Genomic DNA, 26,480 nt, shown 5'->3' on the forward strand with positions numbered 1-26,480 from the left:
CCCCCACTCCCCCACCCCACCCCCACGCACCACCAAAAAAAAGCAAAAAAGCTTGGTAATCCATTTTAAGTGCTATATAATTATCAATTTCCAAGTTTTACTACTATAGCATATAAGATAACACATTGGAGAAAACTGGGTAAAGGGTTCACAGAACATTCAGTACTATTTCTGTAACTTTCTGTGAGTCTATAATTATTTCAAAATAAAAAGTTAAATAAATAAGCTTAAATTCTTACATTTTCATTTTACCCTCTCCCCATAAATGCACTTTCCTTTACATCTAAGAGACACTTTTTTCTTGGGAGTTTTCTGCCCCTTTTGAAAATTAATCCATTAATTCTGTTTGCCAGGAGCAAACTCAGTCCCCTGGCTCAGGTAATTCATTTCAAGTGGGGCTGAAAATTAAGAGGTCAAATGGAAAAAGGGAAGTGAGATAAAACTACAAAAATTACTGCCATTTTTTTAAAATCTAGGCAATATTTATAAGCAATCATAGAATGAAAAAATCAATAACACATTTCATTTACAATATAAATTTTATGCCATCAAATCAGAAAAAAAGTCTCAAGCACAAATAAAAGCAGAAAAATTGTTTTGTACTTTCCTTTAAAAATAGGTTTCATCTTCCCCATTGTTTATTTTAAAGGATAAAACTAAAATCTTATTAAAGAACAAATAGGGCAAGCCTATAATCCCAGACTGGAGGTACAGCTCAGTGGTAGAGCACCCCTCGGCTCAATCCCCAGTAAGGGAAAAACAAAATGAAAGACACACACACTCACATTTCAATAGACATATCCAAAAAGACAAAGGAAGGGGCTGGGAGTGTGGCAGAGTGCTTGCCTAGCATGTATGAGGCACTGGGTTTGATCCTCAGCACCATATAAAAATAAATAAAATAAAGGCATTCTGCCCATCTACAACTACAAGAAATTAAAAAAAAAAAAAAAAAAGACAAAGGAGGGCCTTTAATTCAAACACTGACATAAAGAATTCAAAACTTTTATAGAAACTCAAAATCCTATCATTAAATTCTAATTCCTACCAATCTTCCTTGTCTTAAAGGAAGACATCTTAAAATAAGTTGCACTATAAAAACTACTAAAGTGATTAAATGCAAAATCAAAGCTAGAGCCCTGGTGTGATTCCATCCTGCAAGTCTCTTCTCTAGAGCAGCAGCCTATTCATCACGTCAATAGACTTAAAAGCAAGCATCATCTCAATAGATGCAAAAAAAGTACTTGACAAAATTACAGCACCCCTTCATGTTCAAAACACTAGAAAAACTAGGGATAGTGGGAACATACCTCAATATTATAAAAGCTATATATGCTAACCCCAAGGGCAACATCATTCTAAGTGGAGAAAAATTGAAAGCATTCCTGCAAAAACTGGAACAAGACAGGGATGCCCTCTTTCACCACTTTTATTCAACATGGTCCTTGAAACTCTAGCCAGAGAAATTAGAAGAAAGAAATTAAAGGGAGGGCTGGGGATGTGGCTCAAGCGGTAGCGCGCTGGCCTGGCATGCGTGCGGCCTGGGTTCGATCCTCAGCACCACATACAAACAAAGATGTTGTGTCCGCTGAAAAACTGAAAAATAAATATTAAAAAATTCTCTCTCTCTCTCTCTCTTTAAAAAAAAAAAAGAAATTAAAGGGAAACGAATAGGAAAAGAAGAACTCAAACTATTACTATTTGCCAACGACATAATTCTATATTTAGAAAGCCCAAAAATCTCCACCAAAAACTTCTAGAACTAATAAATGAATTCAGCAAAGTAGCAGAGGCTAGGGTTGTAGTTCAACAGTAGAGCGCTCGCCTTGTACATGCGAGATGCTGGGTTCGATCCTCAGCACCACATAAAAGTAAATAAGTGAAATGGAGGTATTGTGTCCAACTACAACTAAAAAAAAATATTTAAAAAAATCAACACACTTGGGTTGTAGCTCAGTGGTAGAGCACTTGCCTACAATGTGTGAGGCACTGGGTTCAATTCTCAGCACTACATATAAATAAATAACAATAAAGGCCCATTGACAACTAAAAAAAACATTTTTAATTAAAAAAAATCAACACTCATAAATCAAGCACATTGCTATACATCATTGACAAATCCACTGCAAGAGAAATTAGGAAAACTACCCCATTCACAATAGCTTCAAAAAAAAAAAAAACTTGGGCATCAATCTAACAAAAGAAGTGAAAGACCTCTACAACGAAAACTACAGAACACTAAAGAAAGAAATTGAAGAAGACCTTAGAAGATAGAAAGACCTCTCAAGCTTTTGGATAGGCAGAATTAATATCACCAAAGTGGCCATACTACCAAAAGCGCTATACAAATTTAATGTGATTCTTATTAAAAGTCCAATGATGTTGTTCATAAAAAAGGTAGTCATGACATTCATTTGGAAAAATAAGAGACCCAGAATAGCCAAAGCAATCCTCAGCAAGAGGAGTAAAACAGGACGCATCACAATATAAAACCTAAACTATACTATAGAGCTATAGTAACAAAACCAGCATGGTATTGGCACCAAAACAGACATGAAGACCTGTGCTACAGAATAGAAGACATGAAGGCAAACCCACATAAATATGGTTATATCAGACTAGACAAAGGTGCCAAAAACATTCATTAGAGAAAAGATAGTCTAATTCAACATATGGTGCTGGCAAAAATGGAAATCCATACGTAACAAAATGAAATTAAACCCCTATCTCTCACCCTACACAAAACTCAACTCAAAGTGGTTCAAAGACTTAAGCACTAGAACAGAGACCCCATGCCTAACAGAAGAAAAAGTAGACCCAAATATTCACCATGTTGGCCTAGGACCTGACTTCCTTAACAAGACTCCTAAAGCACAAGAAGTAAAATCAAGAATCAGTAAATGGGACAGATTCAAATTAAAAAGCTCCTTCTCAGCAAAGGAAACAATCAAAATGTGAAGAGAGAGCCTACAGAATGCAAGAAAATCTTTGCCATCTGTATATCAGATAGAACATTAATCTCCAGGATATATAAAGAATTCAAAAACCAAAAAACAAACTACCCAATCAATAAATGAACTAAGGAACTGAACAGACACTTCACAGAAGAAGAAATATGATCACTCAACAAATATATGAAAAAATGTTCAATATCATTAGCAATTAGAGAAATGCAAATTATTTACATTCACATCCACGTTTTTGGTGCTGAAGGGAAAACAGCACAGGCCCTTTAATATAATGCAGGTAATAGACTGCCACCATAAGCTGATAATGAAAAACCAGATTCCTTCAAAGTCAGAAAAACTAGATCGGATGCCCATCAATTTCTTTAATAGGCACACTATAGCAATTTACAATTGCATTCATAACCAGGAACCTAAAATGAACTACAGAAAACACAATAAAATGTCTCATAAAAAGTTTTGTTGTCAGAGATATTTTTAATACAGTTCTAAAGTCACTGTACAGAGGACATGGACTATGATTTCATACTGAAAAACCAAGTTACCAAACATACATATTCATTTTATTTATACTAAAATATATTTCAAACACTGTGGTTCTTTGAAAGTATTAACTTTAATCTTTTCATTGCCATTTATAGCTATAATTACATCAATGCTAACTCAGAATGATATATTTATTTCTCTGAAAACTTACTAGTGTTTGTCACCACATGAAGCTCTAAATTCCATAAAGACAAGACTCATGTCTATATTTTTTACCTTTCCATAATCAGTGCCACTCATAAAAGCTAGTAAGAAATATTAACATTTACTAAAGGATCAATTCTCAATACCCTTTGAGAACAATTACATTTGTTTCAATACAAATCTTTCTATTCTTAATTAATTCTCTAAGCATTTTTATTTAAAGCAAAGCAGCAAACATCTTTTTTATCCCATTTAATACTGGCAGTCTATGGAAAAATTATAATCACAAGATATATATATATATTTAAAGCAACTTTTCTGTTGAAAGGACTACCTGGTTTCTTTAAGCAATATAAAATATTCCACAAATTGATTATGCTGCTTGAAAGATTAGCAAAATCCCTAACTAACTAATCATATTGAGAGACACAGTAAGGGAATAGTTACTGAAGATAAGCAGTTTTTCTCACTTCCCCTACAGCATGTTTTGCTTCCCACTATTTACTACACATCTATCTCCCTTCCTCCTGAAAGCCTACAATTGTGCTAAGCACAAACCCATATTTTATTATTCTGTGTACTTGCAGCACCTAGTACAGAAACTGCCAAAAAAAAAAAAAAAAAAAAGCAGTCCAAAAGGATCTATTAAAAAAGACATGTTCTCTATGCTAACAGAGATAACCACCTAACAAAAGAGGGGTTCCCACAGGTTGTCCTTAGTATTAAATCTTTCCATGTTCTCCCTCAAATGAACTCATCATCCACATTCATATTTTCAACTACCATTTTCATACTGATGAATATTGACACTTGAATCTATATCTCTAGCACAAATTTCCTGAGCTCTATACACAATTGTTTACTAGACAATCATTCAATCCTTAAGTCTATTCTGACTCCCATATTCTTATCTTTTGGTTAATGGATTCACTCTCTGATCTCTATTAATTCCTTGTAATTAAAAGCAGAACCTATAGAGGTTTCTAGGAAGAGTATAATTATTAGATAATTAATTCCAGAAAGTAATCTAGAATATGTTGCATACATAAGTCAATTAAGAAAAGGGGTCAGAATTAAAGTAAATTAAATAGAGATGAGACAACTGAAGAGGAAAACAAAAAAAAAGTGTACAGAGAGTAAAGAACATGGGCAAAGACCCTCATTCAGTAAAAAAAAAAAAAAACTTTCTCTAAACAATATACAGTGATCTATACACACACACACACACACACACACACACACACACCTTGTTTATTTATCATTATCTGCCCTCTACCCTTTGACTCTGGTTATCATCACCTTTCTTTGTCAGGCGTGATGGCACACACCTGTAATCCCAAATACTCATGAGATCAAGGCAAGAGAATCCCAAATTCAAGGTCAGTCTGAGAAATTTATCAAGACTCTGCCTTAAATTTTTATAAAACAGGGCTGGGAATATAGCAAAACGAAAAAGGGCTTGCCTAGCATGTATGATATCCTGGGTTTGATCCCTAGTATCCTCCCCACCAATTTTTTAAAACCCAGTTCAAGCATTATCATTAAGTTTTTAATACCCCCCCCACATTCACAACTTATCTACACTTTTTTGTGACCATAATATGCCTCATATAGTTATCATATAGCAACTAGTAGTTCTCCATAATTAAGGACAGTGTCTTATACATCTTATTTTCTCCCACATTCAAAACAATCCCTGGCAACCCAATGAAAACCTGAAATATGTTTGCTAAATGAATAAATAAAACCCCAATATCATGTGGATACATTTTTTTTACTAGTTAAACCAGACACAATTTAGGAAAGAATTCTACAGCCTAGAGATACCATGACCCTAATTTAAACACAAATCTAGTATTATCCTCAAAAGTATAATTTTTCTGATGTCATCTCTGTTTTATCCTCTCACCCAAAGAACTGAGACTATCATTGTTTGATTTACTTCTAACTTTACAACACCATAGCAAGATTAATTCCCAAGTCCCACAATAGATGTAAATACCTCAATGTAAGCAGTTTAGGATGAAAATTTACAAATTAGTTTCAAATGGATCACAGATCTAAATTGACTGCATAGGTTCAATTTAACCTATTAGAGCTGCATTGTTATTAAGCTATTTATTACATATACATTCCACATGTTAAATACTGACAGAATATCTTAAATCAAAAGTCTTCCCATAATTCTCTCATTCAACAATAACAAATTGTGGTTACTAAACATACAAACCTACATGTATGCACACATAAACCCACATAACAGAGTATATGCTGCAAATTATGTCATTTTATGGGTTAGAAACAATGTTGCAAGTATGGGAAGTAAGATGAACAATCTAAAACAGTTTTGTTTTTTTTTTTTTGTCTTTTTTTTTTTTTGAGTACCTAAACTGTTAAATATATTCACAAACATAAAATATCAATCAGGAAAACTTGAGGAGAAAAAAAGGGAAAACAGAAGAGGATTTATTAAGCATGGGCAAAGTATAGGAGAAAATAAATAAATAAATAAGGTAGCTTAAGAGATATGTATCCTAATTTTCTTTTGTATTGCCTACAGTCTCAGCATTATACTTTTAACATAGTGGACACATAAATAACATTAACTGAACAAAAATAATAAAAACAAGATGAAAATAAGACAAAATGCAAGGAGTTAACAGACCAAGAAAATAAAAGTCCTGATCTTTTTATCTCCTTTATGTGTCATAAAGCACACAAGGAGGTCATGGTAGAAGCACTGTCATCCTAATAGGACAAGGCAAACAATGCCATTCCCTAAGTAATTAGCGGCAGAGAAAAAGATGGATCAGGTGCTATGAACTGACTTAAAGTAATTATCATAAAATAATCTGCAATCTCCATCATTAATGTAAATCTGGGAAGATGACCCTTAACCACTCTACAAGCCTTGCAAAGACTCCCTGTGTTGGAGATCTCCAAGACCATCCCCTAGGTTCAGTGATTCTCTAGGAGTAAATACAGGACTCTGCAAATAGTCATATTCATAAGTAAGATTTATTACAGTGAAAGGATACAAATCAAAATCAGCAAATAAAGTAGTCTGGAGGAAATCAGGTATAAGCCTGTAAGAATTCTCTCCTAGTAAAGTCACACAGAGCACATTTAATTCCTCCAGCAACAAATTCTGACAACACACATAAAATACTGTCTACCAGGAAAGTTCACCAGAGACTGAGTGCTCCAAGCATGCATTGGAGCTAGTCACATGGCCCCTCTGCCTTCAAAATTTCAGAGTGCCAAAAGGAAAGCAAGTGCTTAGCATAAATTACATGGTTTGTGTAGTCTAGGCACAGTGAATCACTGTTCCTTGCCATTCAAGGAAGAGTTTTATCAGTGTAGGAAACTGTTTACTACAAAAGTTCCAAAGGACTGGGGATGTAGTTCAGTGATACAGTGCTTGCCTAGTATGTACCACACTTGAGCTCACTAAATAAATAAATAAGAGCTCAAGTTCCCAGACATCACCTAAGAGCCAACCTTGCAGAAAGGCCTGCTAAGATTTACAATCTCAGATCTGCTATATTAACTATTTTCTGCAACTACTATTTAACATTCCTCTTTTTATAATGGTCTCCACTCTCTAAAATCAGTCTTATTCCCGATACAGTCTATAGACAAGACAGATTCCAAAAATGGGGAAATGACAATACACTCAATATGGCTGAGAAATATAGAAGAATGTATGCAAAAGAACCTAGGTCTAATATCTAGTAAAAATTAGTTCTCTATCACAATTCAAATATCTGCTTACATGACAAAACATACTAATGGCACTGCTTTTCAATCTTTGCCTAGCACTGTTGAACACACAGACACAGGCTGGAGTTATAGCTCAGTGATAGAGTACTTGCCTGGCATATGTGAGGCACTGGGTTCAATTCTCAACACTACATAAAAAGAAATAAAGGTCCATCAACAACCAAAAAAAAATATTTTCACACACACACACACACACGCATGGCATTACATGACAATAAAGGCCCAATCAAAAGGTCAGTTCTACTGGGCCTGGTGACCAAGGCCTGTAATCCCAGAGGCTTGGGAGGCTAAGGCAGGAGAATCATAAGCTCAAAGCTTAGCAAGGCCCTAAGCAACTTAGTGAGACCTTGTCTCAAAAAAAAAAGAAAAAAATTTAAAGGGTGGGGGATGTGGCTCAGTGGTAAAGAACCTCTGTGTTCAATCCCTGGTATAAAAAAGCCAGTACTGGTACTTTCTGTAGAAGATTAAAAACAAAACCCACTGGTTTAACTTCTTTTAAATATATTTTTTAAAATTTATTTAGTTATAGATGGACACAATATACCTTTATTTTATTTATTTATTTTTATGTGGTGCTGAGGCTCAAACCCAGTGCCTCACACACACTAGGTAAGCACTATACCACTGAGCCACAACCCCAACCCTGGTTTAACTTTTAACTGATAACTTAATATCTTAACTTAATAACTTAACACTTTTGGGAAAACTTTCATAAACATTTTCCCATGTATTATAAGCATCAACAAATTCAATAAGATATCTTTGTAATCCCAATTGTTATGGTACATTAAGATCTTTAAGGTAGAGAGCACTCCTTCAATGATAAGGAGAAACATAAGATAAAAATCAAGATTTTATTACTTAAGGCCCTGAGGGGTACATGGCACACCTGGAAGACACAGACACACACACACACACACACACACACACACACACAATCAGAAAATGGAGTGGCAGATCCCCAAGCTAACTTATTCGGGTCCAGGAAGTTATCCAAACAGATTTTCCTTGGGGAGTTTTAACTAGTGAGTTTAAATCAAGCAGACATAAGTTCCAATAGGTCACACTGTGACTGACAGGGAATCACATCAGCCTATCTGCACAGCCCCTGCACCTAGTGGTTACCAGGAGGTGGTTGCATAAGACAGAAGTCTGGACTGACAACACCAAGGAACTGGGAGGGAATACAGAACTGGAAATTCGGTTAAGGGTGACTGAGCATTGCTTCCAATTAAAATTTAAAAAAAAAAAATCAATATATATTTGAGATGGATGCTGAGGAAACAAAAAATTATAAGAATTCATTACATTATGGTATGAACATAGCCCCCAAAATGGGTTAATGCCACTATAAAAAGGGCTTGTAGGGCTGGGGTTGTAGCTCAGTGGTAGAGCGCTTGCCTCGCATGCGTGAGGCCCTGGGTTCAGTCTCCAGCACCACATAAAAATAAACAAATAAAAATGAAGATATTGTGTTCATCTACAACTAAAAAAAAAAGGGCTTGTAGGAGTGGGTACACTCTCTTGCCCTTCCACCTTCCACCATCTGTGGATGTAGCAAGGAAGCCTTCACCACATGCCAATACCTTGATCTGGGACTTCCCTGACTCCAGAACTGTGAGAAATAAATTTCTACTTTTTACAAACTACCCAATCAGGTATTCTATTATAGCAACACAAAATGAACTAAGATATCCATTAGACAACCAATTCATCTTTAATGTTTTTAAATTTTAATTTTCCTTAGACAATATAGAGGTCTTTATATTAGGATGATATACCTTAAATTCTTTATAAATCATCACAGAAGAGATAAAAAACGTTTAACAATCCTAGGTAAAATTCGGCTCCAAATTTGTTCAGGTAAAATAATGGTTATTTTAGTATTTGATAAAGGATGCCTGAGCTGAAGTTGTTGCTCAGTGGAAGAGTGCCTGCCTGGCATGCACAAAGCCCTGGGGTTGAAACCTGATATTGCCAGAAAAAAGGGAGAGGATGTTTTTGAAAAACTCTAGACTGTTAATACCCAAATCTCATTAAATCTCCCAATTTCTCTTTTAAAACCTCTTATGAAACATTATTCATATACCCTGGAATTGACACTAGGTGGCATTAGAAACATATTCCTCTTAACAAAAAGAATAACCAAGGGGCTGGGGTTGTGGCTCACTGGTAGAATGCTCGCCTAGTATGCGTGAGGCACTGGGTTTGATCCTCAGCACCACATAAAATAAATAAATAAAATAAACGTTAAAAAAATAACTTATGAGTCAACAAAGAAACCATAATAAAACTTTAAATAAATAAACTCTGTGTGTGTGTTTGTGTATTGCTGAGGATCAAACTTAGGGCCTCATGCACTTAGCAGGCACTCTACCACTGAGCTATACCCTCAGCTCTAAATTACTTTTTTAAAGAGTATCTACATCAGATGACATGTTAGTCAGCCTTTCACTGATGTGACCAAATACCTGACAAGAACAACTTAGAGGAGGAAAAGTTATTTTAGTTTGAGAAGTCTCAGTCAATGGTCAACCAACTCCATTGCTCTGGGCCTGAAGTGAGACAGAGCATCACAGCAGAATGGCATGGTAGAAGAAAGCTACTCAATTGCAGCCAAGAAAGAAAGAATGGAAGAAGACAGAAGGACAAGATAAAATCCCTGGGGCTAGGGTTGTAACTTATAAATTAGGCAGTAAGATGAAAATAATAATAATTAATAATTAAATTGGGCTGGGGATGTGGCTCAAGCAGTAGCGTGCTCGCCTGGCATGCGTGTGGCCCGGGTTCGATCCTCAGCACCACATACAAATAAAGATGTTGTGTCTGCCAAAAACTAAAAAAAAATAAATATTAAAAAATTCTCTCTCTCTCTCTCTAAAAAAAAAAGATAATAATAATTAAATATACTGTGTAGTAAAACTGCCATCACTGTTTTTGAATTTGGGAGCTATTATTGAGTAAAACAAGAGTAACTTGAAGCAAGCACTACACCACCAGAACAGCTGATCTGATAACTAACATGGTTACTAAGAGACTAACAGGTGGGGAACATGTACAGCTGAACAAAGATGTTTCAGGCAGGACAGAGCAGGATAGTATAAGACTTCATCAAGCTACTCGAAATTGAACATAATTGAAAACTTATGAACTGCTTATTTCTGGAATTTCCCTATTTTTGCACTACTATTGACCTCAGATAACTTAAACCCTGAAAAGCCAAAGTACAGCTAAGGAGAGACTACTGTAAATCCATAAAATGGAATCTTATTCGGTCATAAAGAGGAATAAATTACTGGTATGTGCTATAATACAGAAAAACTTTAAAAACATGATAAATGAAAAAAGTCACTAGCAAGGCTGAGGCAGAAGGATTATAAGTTTGCAGCCAGTCTCAGCAACTTAGAGAGGAGGCCCTACACAACTTAGTGAGACCCTATCTCAAAAAAAAAAAAAAAAAGGATGGGAATGTGGCTTAGCGGTTAAGTGTCCCTGGGTTCAATCTTCAATAACAAAAGTTGGACACAAAAGGTGGGACTTATTATATGACTTCACTTATATGAATACAGAATAGGTAAATCCCTAGAATCAGAAAGCAGATTGGTGGTTGCCATGGTTGGGATAAAGGTGGCATAAGGAATGACTGTTTAATGGGTAGACAGTTTTCTTCTAGAGTAGTGAAATATTTTAGAACTTTAGGTAGATGGTAGCTGCAAACATTGTGAATGTACTAAATGCTATTAAATGTACTCTCTAAAATGATTGATTTTATTTTATATGAATCTCACCTTCTGACATTACCACATATATATTGTGGTTTTTGTCCAGGTTTACCAACCTCACAACTCACATAGCCCTGTTATTTCTTAAATAACTAAAATAATAAAGTCAAAATATTTGGCTTTGTGTCCTTAGTTCCTAAGTAGCTTCAGAACAGCTTCCCAGAGTGATAAAGATGAAAACAGTCTTTTTGTTATAAAGTTGGAATACTTTTAAGCCTTCTTTCATCAAAACTTTTAAGTCCTTCTTTCATCAATTCTTTTTTACCCTCCTCCCTAAAGCTATACATAGAAACTAGAATTTCTCTTCCCCAAGGCAGGACACAGAAACAAAAAATACTCTATACCCAACCCACCCTCACCCCCCACACCTTTCTATCTTGGAACTGGCCATAAAGAAATTCTCCGACCTATCTTTTCTGATAGTGCAAGACCCCCATTTCAAAAGGAATCTAGCCTCATACCTAAAAAGGAATGCTACACAGAGAGGCCAAGAAGATTCTAAACAGACTAGCCTTGCTTGTGGGTTTCCTCCTCTCAGCCTATTAGCATTAGTAACACATTTTGTGTTCAATCACATTTCTAAACAGTTGTCTATGCTTGAGTCATGCATATATAATGAAAATCTCTATGAAAAACCAAAGTACAGGGTTTACAGTGTACCTGGACAGCTAAGCACATGCAAGCGTGGCTTAAAGGAAGGGGAATTCATCCACATGCCAGGAGGATGGCACGCACCAACTCACAGGAGAGGAAGCTCCTACACTCAGTACTCTTCCAGACATCATGTAGTTTCTCATCTATTTATTTGTATCCTTTAAAATGTGTTTATAATTCAATACAACAATTGTCTATGTAACATTTACATTGTATAAGTAATCTAGAAATGATTTAAAGTATATGGAGGCTATACATAAATTATATGTAAATACTGTGCCACTATGTATAAGAAACTTGAGAATCTGCAGATTTTGAAATCTGAGAGATTCCTGGAACAAACTCTCCACAAATACTAAGGACTACTGTACTTACTTCACTTGGCCTAGGCTAGGACTCCACCAACCTTAGTCTAGGAATCCCTTCTATGACACATGACCTCAAAATCAAACACTCTCCTTTAAGTTGGTGGCAGTAGTTCTAAAAGGGGTGTTGTAGAATTAGGTATAATATTTTTAAGGAAAATGTAGATGCCTAGAACTACCCTTAGACTTTATGAGGGTGCACATCCCATATATATATTTTTTTAAGTTCCAAAGGCTAAATAAGAAGGGGTGGGGCTTTTATAGACATGTGGGGACCAGGTTGGGAAATCTGAATATGGCTTTTATATTAGATACTTTTATTAAATTAACGTTAAACTTTCTGGATCTAATAATATATTACAGTAATTTAGGAGACTGTCCTTGATCTTAGAAAAAAATACTTAAGGATACAGTATAATATTGTCCTTGACTTGCTTTGAAATGTCTCAGGAAAAAATTAAATATACATACAGATAAAACAAACATGGCTAAATGTTTACAAACTGATCCAGGCAAAGGCTTACATGGATGTTCACTGTACCATTTATTCAATTTTTCTGTAAGTTTGAAATTTTAAAAATAAAAATTTGGGGAAAGGAGAAGTGCCATAAGTAATCCTGGTTCTCTCTACAGCCTAAGAATCCCAAACTTCAGGTAATATTAGGAAATCACTTAATCAAAAATTCAGCTCTCTTCTTGCTATACAAAGAATTCCTCCCCCATCCCCTCTTCCAGGATGAACAAATGGGTAAAACTTTCTATTTCATGGAAGACAAAAGGCTGATAATTCTAAAGTATAGATTAGATTACATTTTAATGGGAGCAAGTTTGCTATTGTACCTTGAAAATTATTATTATACCTATTCTAAATGTCAGAGGGAAGGGTATGAGACTGGCAGAAAATTAATGGGTGCCTTAGGTAGCCAGGCAGAACCACTGAAGGTAAAATGGTATGACTTACAAGGACAGGCAGAAAACAGCATGCCCAGACTATCATACATGCCCTGCTTATCACATAAAATCCAGGTGAAGAAAAGTCTCATTCTTTCATCTAATGTATATTTAAGTACCCACTGTATTTCAAAGATGTTCCCTATCATGTATTAAATATGTATACCACAGAGTTGTATAGAAAAGCAACACAATGTCACAAAATTTAGAATCATTTCTATTAAAAAAAAAAAAAAAAGTTCTTTCCCAGGAAATGTATTCATTAACATTACAACCATACTGAATCTTTTCCTTGATGCTCACTAATTAGTACCTGTGACAGTGACAGCCTGAGAGAGTCAACAGAATATATTCAATGAAAATTCTAATCTTGTTCTATACTTCACTTTGAGAAATTACCTAAATCCTAAAAACGAGAATAATATGTAGCAATGACAAATGAGGCTCAAGGGTTTGTTCCCAAAAAAAGCCAACATCCTTACTATCACTTACCAAGCCAGCAGTAAGAGAAGGGGCAGACTGTCCAAGGGACTGATTTCTCATTCGAACCAGGTTTGATGCTTCTCCTGAAGATTGCCAAGTCACCTGTCCCACGCTGCTGTGTACACTGCTGGACAAAGGGAGCAGCTGCTTACCTTCAAACCAAGGGTCAAAAAATATATATGTAATTATTTATTGATTAAATAAATGAAAAAACACAGATGCAATGATGTCAAGTGGATAAAATCATATTAATACAAAGTAAAGTCTTCCTTACCCATTTTATAATCTATAGTGCATTAAAATGTCCAAATGTCTTGGTGGTAGTGAGAATTCCAAGTAGGACACTGAAATGAACTGACTGTTTTCAGTAATATTCAATACCATGCCAACCTCCTACCTTGATATATACCTAACCATCAGTATGGGAGTTTTCCAATCTCTTCCAATCTACTTGGTTTCTCACTAACTCAGTGCAACATGAGTGATACAGACAAATTTTCCTAAATAAGTCTAGCCTTGGGATTCAAAAGAGAAACACTGCTAGAGAGCAGAAGACTCACTTAGAAGACTCCATGTGCTCAATCCAATTTACTGACTGCCTTAATCTCACTGAAAATTACATGAAAGTCACCTGTAAAGACTGTTTTAAAAAAAAGACTAAGTGTCTAGAACCTCAGGAACTTGCCAGCTAACTTGCCACTTTCACCCTTTCTTCACAACATTCTTCGCACTGCTGCTAGTGGTCTAACCAAAATAAATGTAGTGGTATCATTTCCTTCCCTAAAAACTTCTGTTGGCTCTCTACTATTTAAAGAATTAAGCCAAAGAATTAATTATTTAAAGAATTAACATCATAAAAAAAAAACCCATAGATCAAGATTTCTTCCTGGCCTCATCTCCTTCCACTCTTTTTCACACCCATTCACTCATTCAGCTTCAACATTATGCCCAGTACTTTCAATTGGCTTAATTTTAACCACCTAATTCACTTAAATCTTCCTGTGCCAGCAAAATCCTGTTATTTACAGTTTTCTTGTTTTTGCTACAAACAAAATATGAGATAACTCATTTGTCAGCAATTTGGCAAAAACTAAACAAAAACAACTAAGATGCAGGAGAAAGACTAAGAACTTCACTTTGTCATGATACATGTTTTTTTTTCCTTGTTTTTTTTTAATATTTTATTTTTTAGTTTTCGATGGACACAACATCTTTATTTGTATGTGGTGCTGAGGATCAAACCCCGCGCTGCGAGCATGCCAGGCAAGCGCGCTACCGCTTGAGCCACATCCCCAGCCCTGATACATGTTTTTATACTCAAATTTTTTTAAAAAATGAGTCTGTTTTACTTTTTTTTTTTTTTACTTTTTTTTAGATGCTGATGAACCTTTATTTTATTCATTTATTTATATGTGGTGCTGAGAATTGAACCCAGTGCCTCACACATGCTAGGCAAGTGATCTACCACTGAGCCACAAGCCCAGCCCTGTTTTACTTTTTAATCAAAAAAATGTGATACATTTTTTTAAAATCTAGTTATCTTTCAAGTCTCCTTTCAAATGTACCCTTTACTGGGAAGCCTTTCCATAAAATTCCCACAAGAAATCATAATATTAGGGCTGGATGTCACTCAGTGGTACAGCACTCGCCTGGTATGCACAAGGTCCTTGGTTCAATCTGCAGCATCAAAAAAATAATGATGAAGGGGATGGGGCTATAGCTCAGTGGTAGAGTGTCTGCCTTGCATATGTGAGGCACTGGGTTCGATCCTCAGCACCACATAACAATGAATAAAATAAAGATATTGTGTCCATCCACAACTAAAAAATATTTAAAATAATAATAATGATAATAGTTCTCAACTCAAAATTTTCACAAATCTATAGTAAAGCCTGCATACCTGCCTTCTGAACTTCATTTTGCAAATATTACACAATCCTATAAACAACCTGCCAACTCATCACCTATATATTCTAAAGGAAAGCTAGTTTGTTGACTCATCCTACCCACACATAAAAGGCTAGCATCATCATATCCCTCTTCAAAATAAGAGCCTGCTAGATAAAAAGGTTCATACAACTTTAGTAGAACCCAATTTGAGCACAGAGGAGTAAGAACTTGAAACACAAATGACAAAGACTGACAAGAATTTTTTTTCATATTAACAACATTATATTATTTATTTTTTATGTGGTGCTAAGGATCAAACCCAGTGCCTCACACATGTTAGGCAAGCACTGTACCACTGAGCTACAACCCCAGCCCCAACTGCCAAGAATTTTAGGAAAAAAAAACAACATAAAATAAAAGAAATATTATGTACAAACAAAACTAGCCTTTTAGTAAAACAAATAATACAGAAAAAAAGAAAATCTTAAAAATCCTAATTACTATTCTTAGAATAATTCAAGAGGTTATTGCATAAAACATTTCCAATTAAAGATAGCAGAGTGAGGGTTGAGGGTGTAGCTCAGTGGAAGAGGGTGTGCTTAGCATGAATGAGGACCTGGGTTCTATCCCTAATACTAAAAAAAAAAAAGTAGCAGAGTGAGCACATGCTTTTATCTTTTGTCCTCCAGGTTATACCAAAACAGACAGACAGAAACTGACTGACTATTTAGAGGTGAAATTATTTTTTAAAAGGGCTGTGGTTATAGCTCAGTGGTAGAGCATTTGTGTAGCACACATGAGGCCTGGATGCCTCTCCCCCAAAACAAAACAATTTTATAAACAAATAAAATACATATATTTTGAAGAGTGGTTGTTTTAGTTTTGTTTTCATATTTTGTTTTCTTTTGGAGAGGAGGATCTAAAATAAATAGATCAGAACCAATGAAACTGGAAAGATACAAGCTTTAATAAGCATAGGGGAGGCTGTAGTTAAGAGGGGTATTGGGACTAGGGTTGTAGCTGAGTTGGTATAGCATTTGCCTTGCATGGCTGAGGCACTGGGTTCAATTCTCAGCACTACATAAAAACAATAAATAAAGGTATTATATTATGTCTGTCAACAACTAAAAAAAAAATTTTTTTAAAAGAGGGGTGTTAGTTTGTTCTGCAAAATCTTAGGTTCAGTACTCAGAAATGAAAATACCTAAGAAGGCATAAAGCAAGACACAATGCTGAAATCAGATTATATGCAAATTCTATAGACAAAAGAGTCAAACCCAACTCCATTTCCACAGTATATAAGCTAGTAGTCACATAATTACAGGATAGAAGGGATTTAGTATTTCAGAGTAAAAGACTGGACTCTGGTTGTTAGATGATCAAAGGAAAAAGATTTAATCCAAATAATAATAAACTTTTTAAAATTTTAATTCAAAAATCCATTCACTCAGGGTCAATTAGAAGATAATCACATCTCTAAAAGATGAAAATTCTATAGAACAGAAACAAGAATTGTCTATATAGATAATTGGCAAAGTAAAAATTTCAATACAAGAGTGAGAAAATAAAACCAAAGGAATAACCCTGAAATGAACTGAAAGAAATAGAAACTGAAAATTGTTTACTATTAAACAAAGGAATATGACAGGATTACATTTTCTTCTCTATTTAACATTTTTAGCTATGGTCAAAGTATAGACTCTCCTTTTTTCATATTCTGTTAATACTAAAATTTTAATTGCCTTCTATTTAGACCAAAATTTCTTTGTACATTTTTTCCCTTGAATTTTTTAATTGCCTTTTCATTGAAGAATATTGGGAAGCATATGGACTTAGGTTTGGTGAATGGAGAGAAAAAGAAAATCAAAAGGAGAAAAGAGATGTGAAATCTACATAAGAGGAGAGAGAAATCAGATTGAGGGGGAATATAGCCAGAAGCACTGGTGAACCAAGAAATACCTATCAGTTCAGGTGGTTAGCATTTAGAGTCCATGAAGAAGATATATAAGGAGAGAAAACAGTCTTACCTAGGAGTGTTCCATACAAGACTAGCAAAGAAGAGGCTGTCAAAATGCTCAGTTGATACAACTTTAAATATTAACAACAAAGTCCCACATTTCTTTTTGTTTATTTTGTTGTTATTATTGGTTTTTGTTTGCTTTCATTTTCTGGTTGTTGTTGTGGGGTTTAAACCCAGGGCCTTATGCATGTAAAACATGATCTCTACCACTCAGTCTCCCACATTCAGACAAAATCAGATATTTACCTGACAGAGAACTGGTCAGACTTCCTCTCCGCAACTTACAGTCATCCTGACTAAGTTGTCGCTGGAGTTTAGCTTTTCCAGTAGATGAAAAGATGTCAGGATTACTGAGCTTCCTGAAGAGCAGGGGACTAAGTCCAGTTACAACATCCTTCAAAGGAAAAAAAAAAAAAAAAAAAGAGTAAAACATTATAGTTTTTTAGTCACTTTCCTGAAGTATAAGAACTTTACACTGAACATCTCTACAACATTCATTAGTTAAAAAGTGTCAGTATTTTATATTTCCCACTCAATAGCTAAAGCCGGAAACATAGTTCCCTTAATAAAAGCCTGGTATGCTATACAAGGACATGGAATTTTTTCTTTTCTTTTCTTTTCTTTTTTTTTTTAACCAGGGATTGAACCTAGGGGCACTTAACCACTGAGTCACATCCCCAGCCCTTATTTATTTATTTTTTTTTTAAGATAGGGTCTCAGGGGCTGGGGATGTGGCTCAAGCGGTAGCGCGCTAGCCTGGCATGTGTGCGGCCCGGGTTCGATCCTCAGCACCACGTACAAACAAAGATGTTGTGTCCGCCGAAAAAATAAATAATAAAATAATTAAAAAAAAAAAAAAAAGATAGGGTCTCAGGGGCTAGGGCTATAGTTCAGTGGTAGAGCACCTACCTTGCATGTGTAAGGCACTGGGTTCAAGGAAGGGAGGGAAGGAAGGAAGGAAGGAAGGAAGGAAGGAAGGAAGGAAGGAAGGAAGATGTGTCCATCTACAACTAAAAAATATATATTAAAAAAAAATAATAGGAGGGCTGGGGATGTGGCTCAAGCTGTAACGCGCTCGCCTGGCATGCATGGGGCACTGGGTTCGATCCTCAGCACCACATAAAAATAAAATAAAGATGTTGTGTCCACCGAAAACTGAAAAATAAATATTTTTTAAAAAAATTCTCTCTCTCTCTCTCAAAAAAAAAAAAAAAGATAGGGACTCACTAAGTTGCTTGGTTAGGGCCAGCCTTGACCTTACAGTCTTCCTGCCTCAGCCTCCCAAGCCACTGGGACAAGGGATACTGATTATGAAATGACAAAGGAAAAATAGAGAAGGCTCACAAAATGACATAAAACTTCTAATTATATTTATCTACTTACTTTTCTTCTTTTAATCACACTCTTCCCATATCCAGAAAAGAAAAGTTTTTTGGTGTTTGTTATTGTTGTTGTTTTTGACAGGATCTTACTATGTTGCCTAAGATGGCCTGGACTCAAGCAATCCTCCAGCTTCAGCCTCCCAAGTAGCTGGGACTACAGGCACAGGCCACGACATCTGGGTTTAGTTTTTTGTGTGTGGTTTATTTATTTAGTTAGTTAGTTAGTTAGTTTTAGGTGGACATAATATCTTTTTTTTTTTAAATGAGAGAGAGAGAATTTTTCTTTTTAATATTTTATTTTTTAGTTTTCGGCGGACACAACATCTTTATTTGTATGTGGTGCTGAGGATCGAACCCGGGCCGCACGCATGCCAAATGCGAGCGCGCTACAGCTTGAGCCACATCCCCAGCCCAATCTTTATTTTATTTTTATGTGGTGCTAAAGGTCAAACCCAGTGCTTCATGCATGCCAGGCAAGTGCGCTACCACTTGAGCCACATCCCAGCCCCTGTGTTTTTTTTTTTAATATTTATTTTTTAGAAGTAGTTGGACACATACCTTTACTTTATTTATTTTTATTTGTGGTGCTGAGGATCAAACCCAGCGCCTCACACATGCTAGGTGAGCACTCTACCACTGAGCCACAACCCCAGCCCAATGGGTTTAGTTTTTAAATAAATCATCAAATAGCAGGCCTTCCTTTACCTATTATGCAAAGTTAGAAATACCACTAACATTCAATTAGTCCTAAATGAAAACTTAGAGCTTTATTCAGATGCCTATAATAAAAGCCAATATGTTTTCAAACAAAAAAGTATAAAAATACTATGGAGAAGATAGAGACAATATGAAACACTGACAGAGTTTCCCTTTTGCCTCATTTTAGTCTTGTTCGTCCACTGCACCCCAATGCCTTTTCCTCCTCACTCAGTAAACAATATACAACACCATCAAGATATGGATGTTTTAAAGGGAAATCCTACCTTATTAACAGTATTAACTGGTAGAAAAATTAGACAAATGAGGCACATCTCCAGGAAGGTAGCTACTGTGGTTTGGATATGGTTTGCTCCCCAAAGGTTCACATGATGGAAGCTTGATCTTCAATGTGGCTATGCTGAGAAGCAGTGGAACCTTTAAGAGTTGGGGGGCTAGTGGGCAGTAATTAGGTCCTTGGGAGTACTCCTGCCATAAAGAAGGACTAATGTAGTTCTACAAGGAACCTGGTTAGTTCCCTCAAGAGTGAGTTGCTATAAAAAGAGCAAGCCTGGCCCCTAAAACTCTCTGGCTTCCTATTTCACTATGTGATCTCCCTCTCACATGTATTCCCACCATGAAGCCCTCCATTATACTTTATTTTTTTTTAATTTAACATTATATTTTAAAATATTTTAAAATAAGATAGTTCTAATTCCATTAATATATGGAAACATTATTTCATGTAGCTTCCTTTCATACCCACTAGGTTTTGCTGTTACTTCCATGTAAATTATGTCTTTGTATAAGCCTTACAATGTACTTTTATAATGACTGTTCACATTGCATTTGCCTTTTAAACCAGTTTGGATAAAATGAGGAAACTGATACTTTCATTTTTACGTAAGTAATTTCTTATTTCTTTCTTTGTATTTATTTATTTATTTTTTTTTTTGGTTTGGATTTGGGTTACTCTCTGAAATTTCTTTTCCTTTCTTTCTTTTTCTTTTTTAAATTATTTCTTGTATGGTGCTGTGCTCGCAATAGATTCTCTCCATCTTTGTCTGGGAATGGTTTTTTTTTTTTTTTTTTTGCCTCCATTGTTGAAAGATAGTTTTGCTGGATATCAGATTCTTTTTGGATAACCCCCCTCCCCCATTTAGTATTTTACATATGCCATCCTACTGCTTTCTGGCTTCCATTTTTCTGATAAGCCAGTCACTCTTGTTAAGGTTCCTTAGTATGTGACAAATGTTTTCCTTTGTTATTTATTTAAGATTTTCTTTCTTTCTCCATTATACTTTAATGTAGGCAAAAAGCCCTCAACAGAATAAGCAGATGAACCTAGATCTCCAAAACAGTAAGTTAAATAAACCTTTTTTATAAAGTTCCCAGGCTTGGGTATTTTGTTATAGGAACATAAGATGGACTGTTACAGAAGCTATAACAAACAGATAAGTAGTGAGTGCATTACTAGATATTATAGGGACAAAATAAGAATTCTAAGAAACAATTGATACCTATGTCATCCAGCATTTGAAAAAGAAGATTCAGGACTGGGGTATAGCACCTACCTAACAACCAAGAGGCCACTGAGTTCAATCCAAAGGAAGAAAAAGAAAGAAGGGAAGGACAGAAAGGGAGAAAGGAAGACTCAAGTAACCAGCACCACGGAATACAAAAAGCCACAAAGGAAAAAATGGGAAAATGTCCACTTCTCTAAGACAAGATGAAAGAGAAGAAAATCTCTAAGGTCATATGTTGATTCACGAGTTCATAAACATGAGAAAATCTGAATATTGGTTGGTGGTGACCATCCAGAACATAATTTACCAATGTTCAAGCACAAAACATGGATAAAAGGATAAAGGTAAAGTTGAAACACTGAATCATCAAAGTCTCCCACGTGTCTAGGCAACTATAGTGGAAGTAAGCAGTGATAAAGGTAAATTGGAAACAGTAGTTAATGAGGCAAAATATAGCAAGAGAGCAACATATACTTCTACCACTTGGTGTGTCAAGGTTGAAATAATTCCTATGAATCAATGAGAAACCATGGAAGGAAACTGGGTTTAGGCAACAACACTGGTAACCCACAACAGAGAGCTGCTCTCTCACTGCCTGGTAGAGGGAAGTAAAGAGGTCTTGGAAGACACCAAACTAGAGTGGATATGCTGTATGAAAGCAGTGTGGAGAGGGAAAAGTTTCATCCCAGAAGAACTTACAACTGAGCTACAAGAAAGAACCAGCATCATCTATACAGTGCGGCAGGCATCCAATCAGTCTTCACCAAAGAAGAACGAACAACCAAGAGAGGACTCAGTCGGCACCAATTAAGAAAAAAATATATCCTTTTCAATCTCTCTAGTCCCTATTGGGACATACCAAAGAAAAGAAGCCAGAAAACAGAGGGAAGAAAAAAATGAAAGAATGGATCATGACCTTTCTTATTCCTAATCTCTTTTGTCAAAACCTGGCAAAGGGAAGAAAATTTAAATTAGATAAGAAATTTAACTTTAAAGCTAGGCTGTCTTTTTAACTTTTGCTGAAAGTATATTACTCGTTGCACAGATATACACATACCTAAGCATATAACTCAGTGAATTTTCACAAAGGGAACATACCCATGTAACCAGCATCAAGATTAAAAGAAAAGGCTAGGATTATGGCTCAATGGTTGAGCACTTGTCTGGCATGTGTGAGGCACTGGGTTCAATTCTCAGTACCATATGTAAGTAAATAAATAAAGGTCCATCAATATCTAAATACATATGTATATATTTATATATTTTTTCAAATATTAAAAGAAAGATATAATCAGCATCCCGAAAAGCCCCCTTGTGCTTTCTTCTAATCACTATCCCTGATCCCCCCCACACCCCAGGAGATCTCAGACTTTTTTTTTTTCCTTAGTTTTCAGTGGACACAACATCTTTATTTTATTTTTATATGGTGCTGAGGATCGACCAGTGCCCTACGCATGCCAGGCGAGCGCATTACCACTTGAACCACATCCCCAGCCCAGGATCTCAGACTTTTAACAGCATAAATAATTATACAAAGTCCAAAAACTTGATATGAATGTAATCACTCAAAATGAACTCTTTTGCATCTTGCTTCTTATACTCAACTAGACTGAAGCTTTTTTTTTAAATATGTATTTAGTTGTAGATAAACACACAGTATCTTTATTTATTTTTATGTGGTGCTGAGGATCGAACCCACTGCCTCACATATGCAAGGCAAGCGCTTTACCACTGAGCTACAGCCCCAGCCCCAGACTGAAGCTTTTTAAATTTTTGTTTGTTTGTTTTTAGTTGTAGATTAACACAATTCCTTATATTTATTTATTTATTTTTATGTGGTGCTGAGGATCGAACTCAGTGCCTCACACATGCTAGGCAAGCAGCTCTACCACTGAGCTGTAACTCCAGCCCCCTAGACTGAACTTTTTTAAAATAAGTATTTTGTTAATTGTCAATGGATCTTTATTTATTTTTATGTGGTGCTGAGAATCGAGCCCTGTGCCTCACACATACTAGACAAGTGCTCTACCACTGAGCCATGACCCCAGCCCTAGACTGAACTTTTTAAAATAGCAGAGCATTACTGAATTTACTTCGAAGTAATCAAAGGACAGGACTAGAAAACAAAGCAAGTAAGACCAAACCACATGTAGCCCTAGAGAAAGAAAAGAAGCATGAGAAGAACTTCCTTACTAACCTCCACCCTTATTTCTTAAAGTTTTCTACATTTCTAATCCCTTATGAGGTCCAGCAAATCTACAGGTTTTATTGTTCAATGGGATACTATTGTACACTTATAAGAAGCTCTTCTTTTCTGCTTAAATTAGATTATATTGTTTTCTATCATTTCTGTAGTCAAATTATTCTTTTTTTAATATTTTTTAAGTTGTAGATTGACACACAATATCTTTATTTATTTTTATGTGGTGCTGAGGATTGAACCCAGTGCCTCATACATGCAAGGCAAGCGCTTTACCACTGAGCTGTAGCCCCAGCCCCCAAATGATTCTTAAAATAGAGTTAAGGAGAAAAAGGCAACAAGAGTGACTTTCAGTTTTCTGGCTGGGGTGGTATGCTTAGCAGCAAGACAATACAGAAGGAAAAACAAGTTTACAAATAAAACACTGCTATAGCAATAGTAAATATTAGCAAACCTATAAATTACAGCAGTTTTCTAACAACCCTTAGGGGAACTATAAATGTTTAGTACAAAAGAAAGGAAACATGAATAATTCTCTTCTTGTCTAAAACAGTGATTCTAAAAGTGTGGTCCCAAAACCAGCTTGAACTTGTTCTCAATCCTCATCCCAGATCTACTAAATCAAAAATTTCAGTGGAGGGGCTGGGGTTGTGGCTCAGCAGTAGAGCACTCGCCTAGTGCATGCAGGGCCCTGGGTTTGATCCTAAGCACCCCATAAAAATAAATAAAATAAAGGTATTATGTTCAACTACAACTAAAAAATAAATAATTTTTTTTTTAAATTCCAGTGGAGAGTCCAGAAATCTGTTTCAACAAGCCATCCAGGTGATTCTGAAACACACCAAAGTTTGAGAGCAACAAGACTAAATCAACAACTTGCTATATGATGCCACCATACAGAAGTTGATCAACTGTGAGAAATCAGCCACAAATTATTTGAAATTGATAATCAAGTATTCAAGTTTGCAACTGGTTTACTTTCCAAATTAAATGAATGTAAGTGCTATGATCTAAATGCTTAGTCTCCTTAAAATTCATTTATTGAAATCCTAACCCCTACGGAGACTCTGGGAAGTGATTAGGTCATGTGATCACAGCTTCATGAATGAGATTAGAGCCCTTACAAATGAGGCCCAGGAGAGAAGGCACTATCTGCGTAAGAGAAAGTTGTCCTCACCAGAGACCAAATTTGTCAGCACCTTGATCTTGGATTTATCAGCCTCTAAAATTATAAGTAATAAATTTATATTGTTTATAAGCTACCCAGTTTATGGAATTTTGTGATAGTAGCCCAAATATATTAATACAGCAGGTTTGGAGTAAATCCTACAAAAGTCAATTCACTTGTATGATAACATTCTTTTTATTTGCAGGGAGAGTTAACTAGGGATTGAACCCAGAGGCACTTAATGGCTGAGCTACATCCCCAGCCCTTTTTATTTTTTGAGACAAGTCTCACTAAGTTGTTCAGGGCCTCTCTAAGTTGCCGAGGCTGGCTTTGAACCAGCAATCCTCCTGCCTTGGCCTCCCAAATTGCTAGGATTACAGGCATATGCCACATACCCATTTGGTAACATTCTTTCTGAAGTGAGATTTTTTTTTAAAGGTGGAATTAGAGCTAGCAAGCCAGGAATTATATATAGCCTGTATTTCTCTGTTGTAGTAATAATGTGTCTATTATATACCATGTAAATTTCATGCTTTAAAAAATTAAATTCCTAGACTACATAATCTCTCCATGTTCCTTCCAACTCTTAGAGTTTACTTCTTTCTCTTTTAACTCAATACTACTGAATTGTGGATATTTTTCCTATTGCTGTACATAGTTCTCACAGACTTTCCCACCCATTGGCTCAGAACCATCTCCCTCCTCCAAATCTCAGACTAATTTTACCCACAAGCCTAGCAGTATACTTACATTATGCTATCAAGGATAGGATTCCAAGTAGGCAAAAGATTCACAGATGAAAATAGGAGTATACACATTAAAAACTTGTCAGGTTGAAAAAAATGGGTTAACTCTCATTGGAAGCTGACTTTTCCCATATGACTAGCAATCCAATTGGTAAAGAGAACTCTACACCTGTGGCAAAACCTACCCTGCCAAGAGTCAAACTCCACCACATTTATCAAAGTCCATTCTCTTAATCCATATCAAAAAGCCTCTGCATGATATCCACATGCAAAATAAATGAACCTTGACCCATACTTCAAGCATATCAGCACAACATGCAAAAATTACTCTAAATGGATTATAAAGAAAACTTAAAAGTATAAAACTTTCTAAAGAAAATTTTTAAAAAAATATTTAACTCTGGGCTGGGGTTGTAGCTCAGTGGTGAAGTGCTTGCCTAGCAAGTGTGAGGCACTGGGTTTGATCCTCAATGACACATAAAAATAAATAAAATAAAGGTATTGTGTCCATCCACAACATATACATACATATATTTAAAAGAAATTTAACTTTGAGGTAGGTAAAATTCTTAGGACATAACACACAATTTTAAATATAATGACTATATAAATTAAACATCTGCAAATTTTAAAACTTCTACTCTTCAAAAAAGGCTTAAAAAAGAAAACAAATAAAAAACAAGGACAAAATGTTTTCAAAACATGCCTGGTAAATGACAGTCAGTCAGTAAATATAGATCTCTCACAAGCCAATAATAAAAAAAGAAACAAGCCAATAAAAACATGCCACAAAAGATTGAGTAGACAATTCAATAAATTATAGCAAATGAATATATGAAACTATCCTCAACATTATTCATTATTAAGGAAGTACAAATTAAAATAAAACCAGAGGGGCTGGAGTTGTGGCTTAGGGGTAAGCACTAGCCTAGTGTGAGGCACTAGGTTTGATCCTCAGCACCACATAAAAACATTAAAAATAAAATAAAGGTACTGTGCCCATCTACAACTAAAATAAATATATATATATATATATATATATATATACTCATATATATAAATATATATATGTATATATTCATATATATATAAATAGAGTTCAATAGCAATAGATTTTAGATTGGGGAAGTATTCACTATTAGTATTGGAATATGTCTTTTGTTCTTTTTTTTTTTTTT

The 26,480-nt window shown here is 35.4% G+C and overlaps 1 protein-coding gene across 8 annotated transcripts in view; it reads right to left on the reverse strand.

The window, feature by feature from the left end:
* Nucleotides 1-25,443, reverse strand: part of Mast2 (microtubule associated serine/threonine kinase 2) — a 167,592-nt gene extending 142,149 nt beyond the window's left edge. For 3 of the 8 annotated variants that reach the window (XM_048815453.1, XM_015485062.2, XM_015485060.2), the window contains exons 1-3: nucleotides 25,307-25,442; nucleotides 17,831-17,978; nucleotides 13,684-13,826 (exon numbers count right to left, since the gene is read on the reverse strand). In XM_048815453.1, the coding sequence (XP_048671410.1) occupies nucleotides 13,684-13,734 (51 nt within the window). In that variant the 5' untranslated portion in view covers nucleotides 13,735-13,826; nucleotides 17,831-17,978; nucleotides 25,307-25,442. Of the gene's footprint in view, nucleotides 1-13,683; nucleotides 13,827-17,830; nucleotides 17,983-25,306 lie in introns of those variants that run through there. The other 5 variants (XM_015485063.2, XM_015485061.2, XM_048815455.1 and 2 more) reach the window with 3 other exon arrangements.
* Nucleotides 25,444-26,480: the final 1,037 nt, after the last annotated feature.

Source organism: Marmota marmota, unplaced genomic scaffold (genome assembly GCF_001458135.2).
Source record: "Marmota marmota marmota unplaced genomic scaffold, marMar, whole genome shotgun sequence".
In the NCBI taxonomy this organism is placed as follows: Eukaryota; Metazoa; Chordata; class Mammalia; order Rodentia; family Sciuridae; genus Marmota; species Marmota marmota.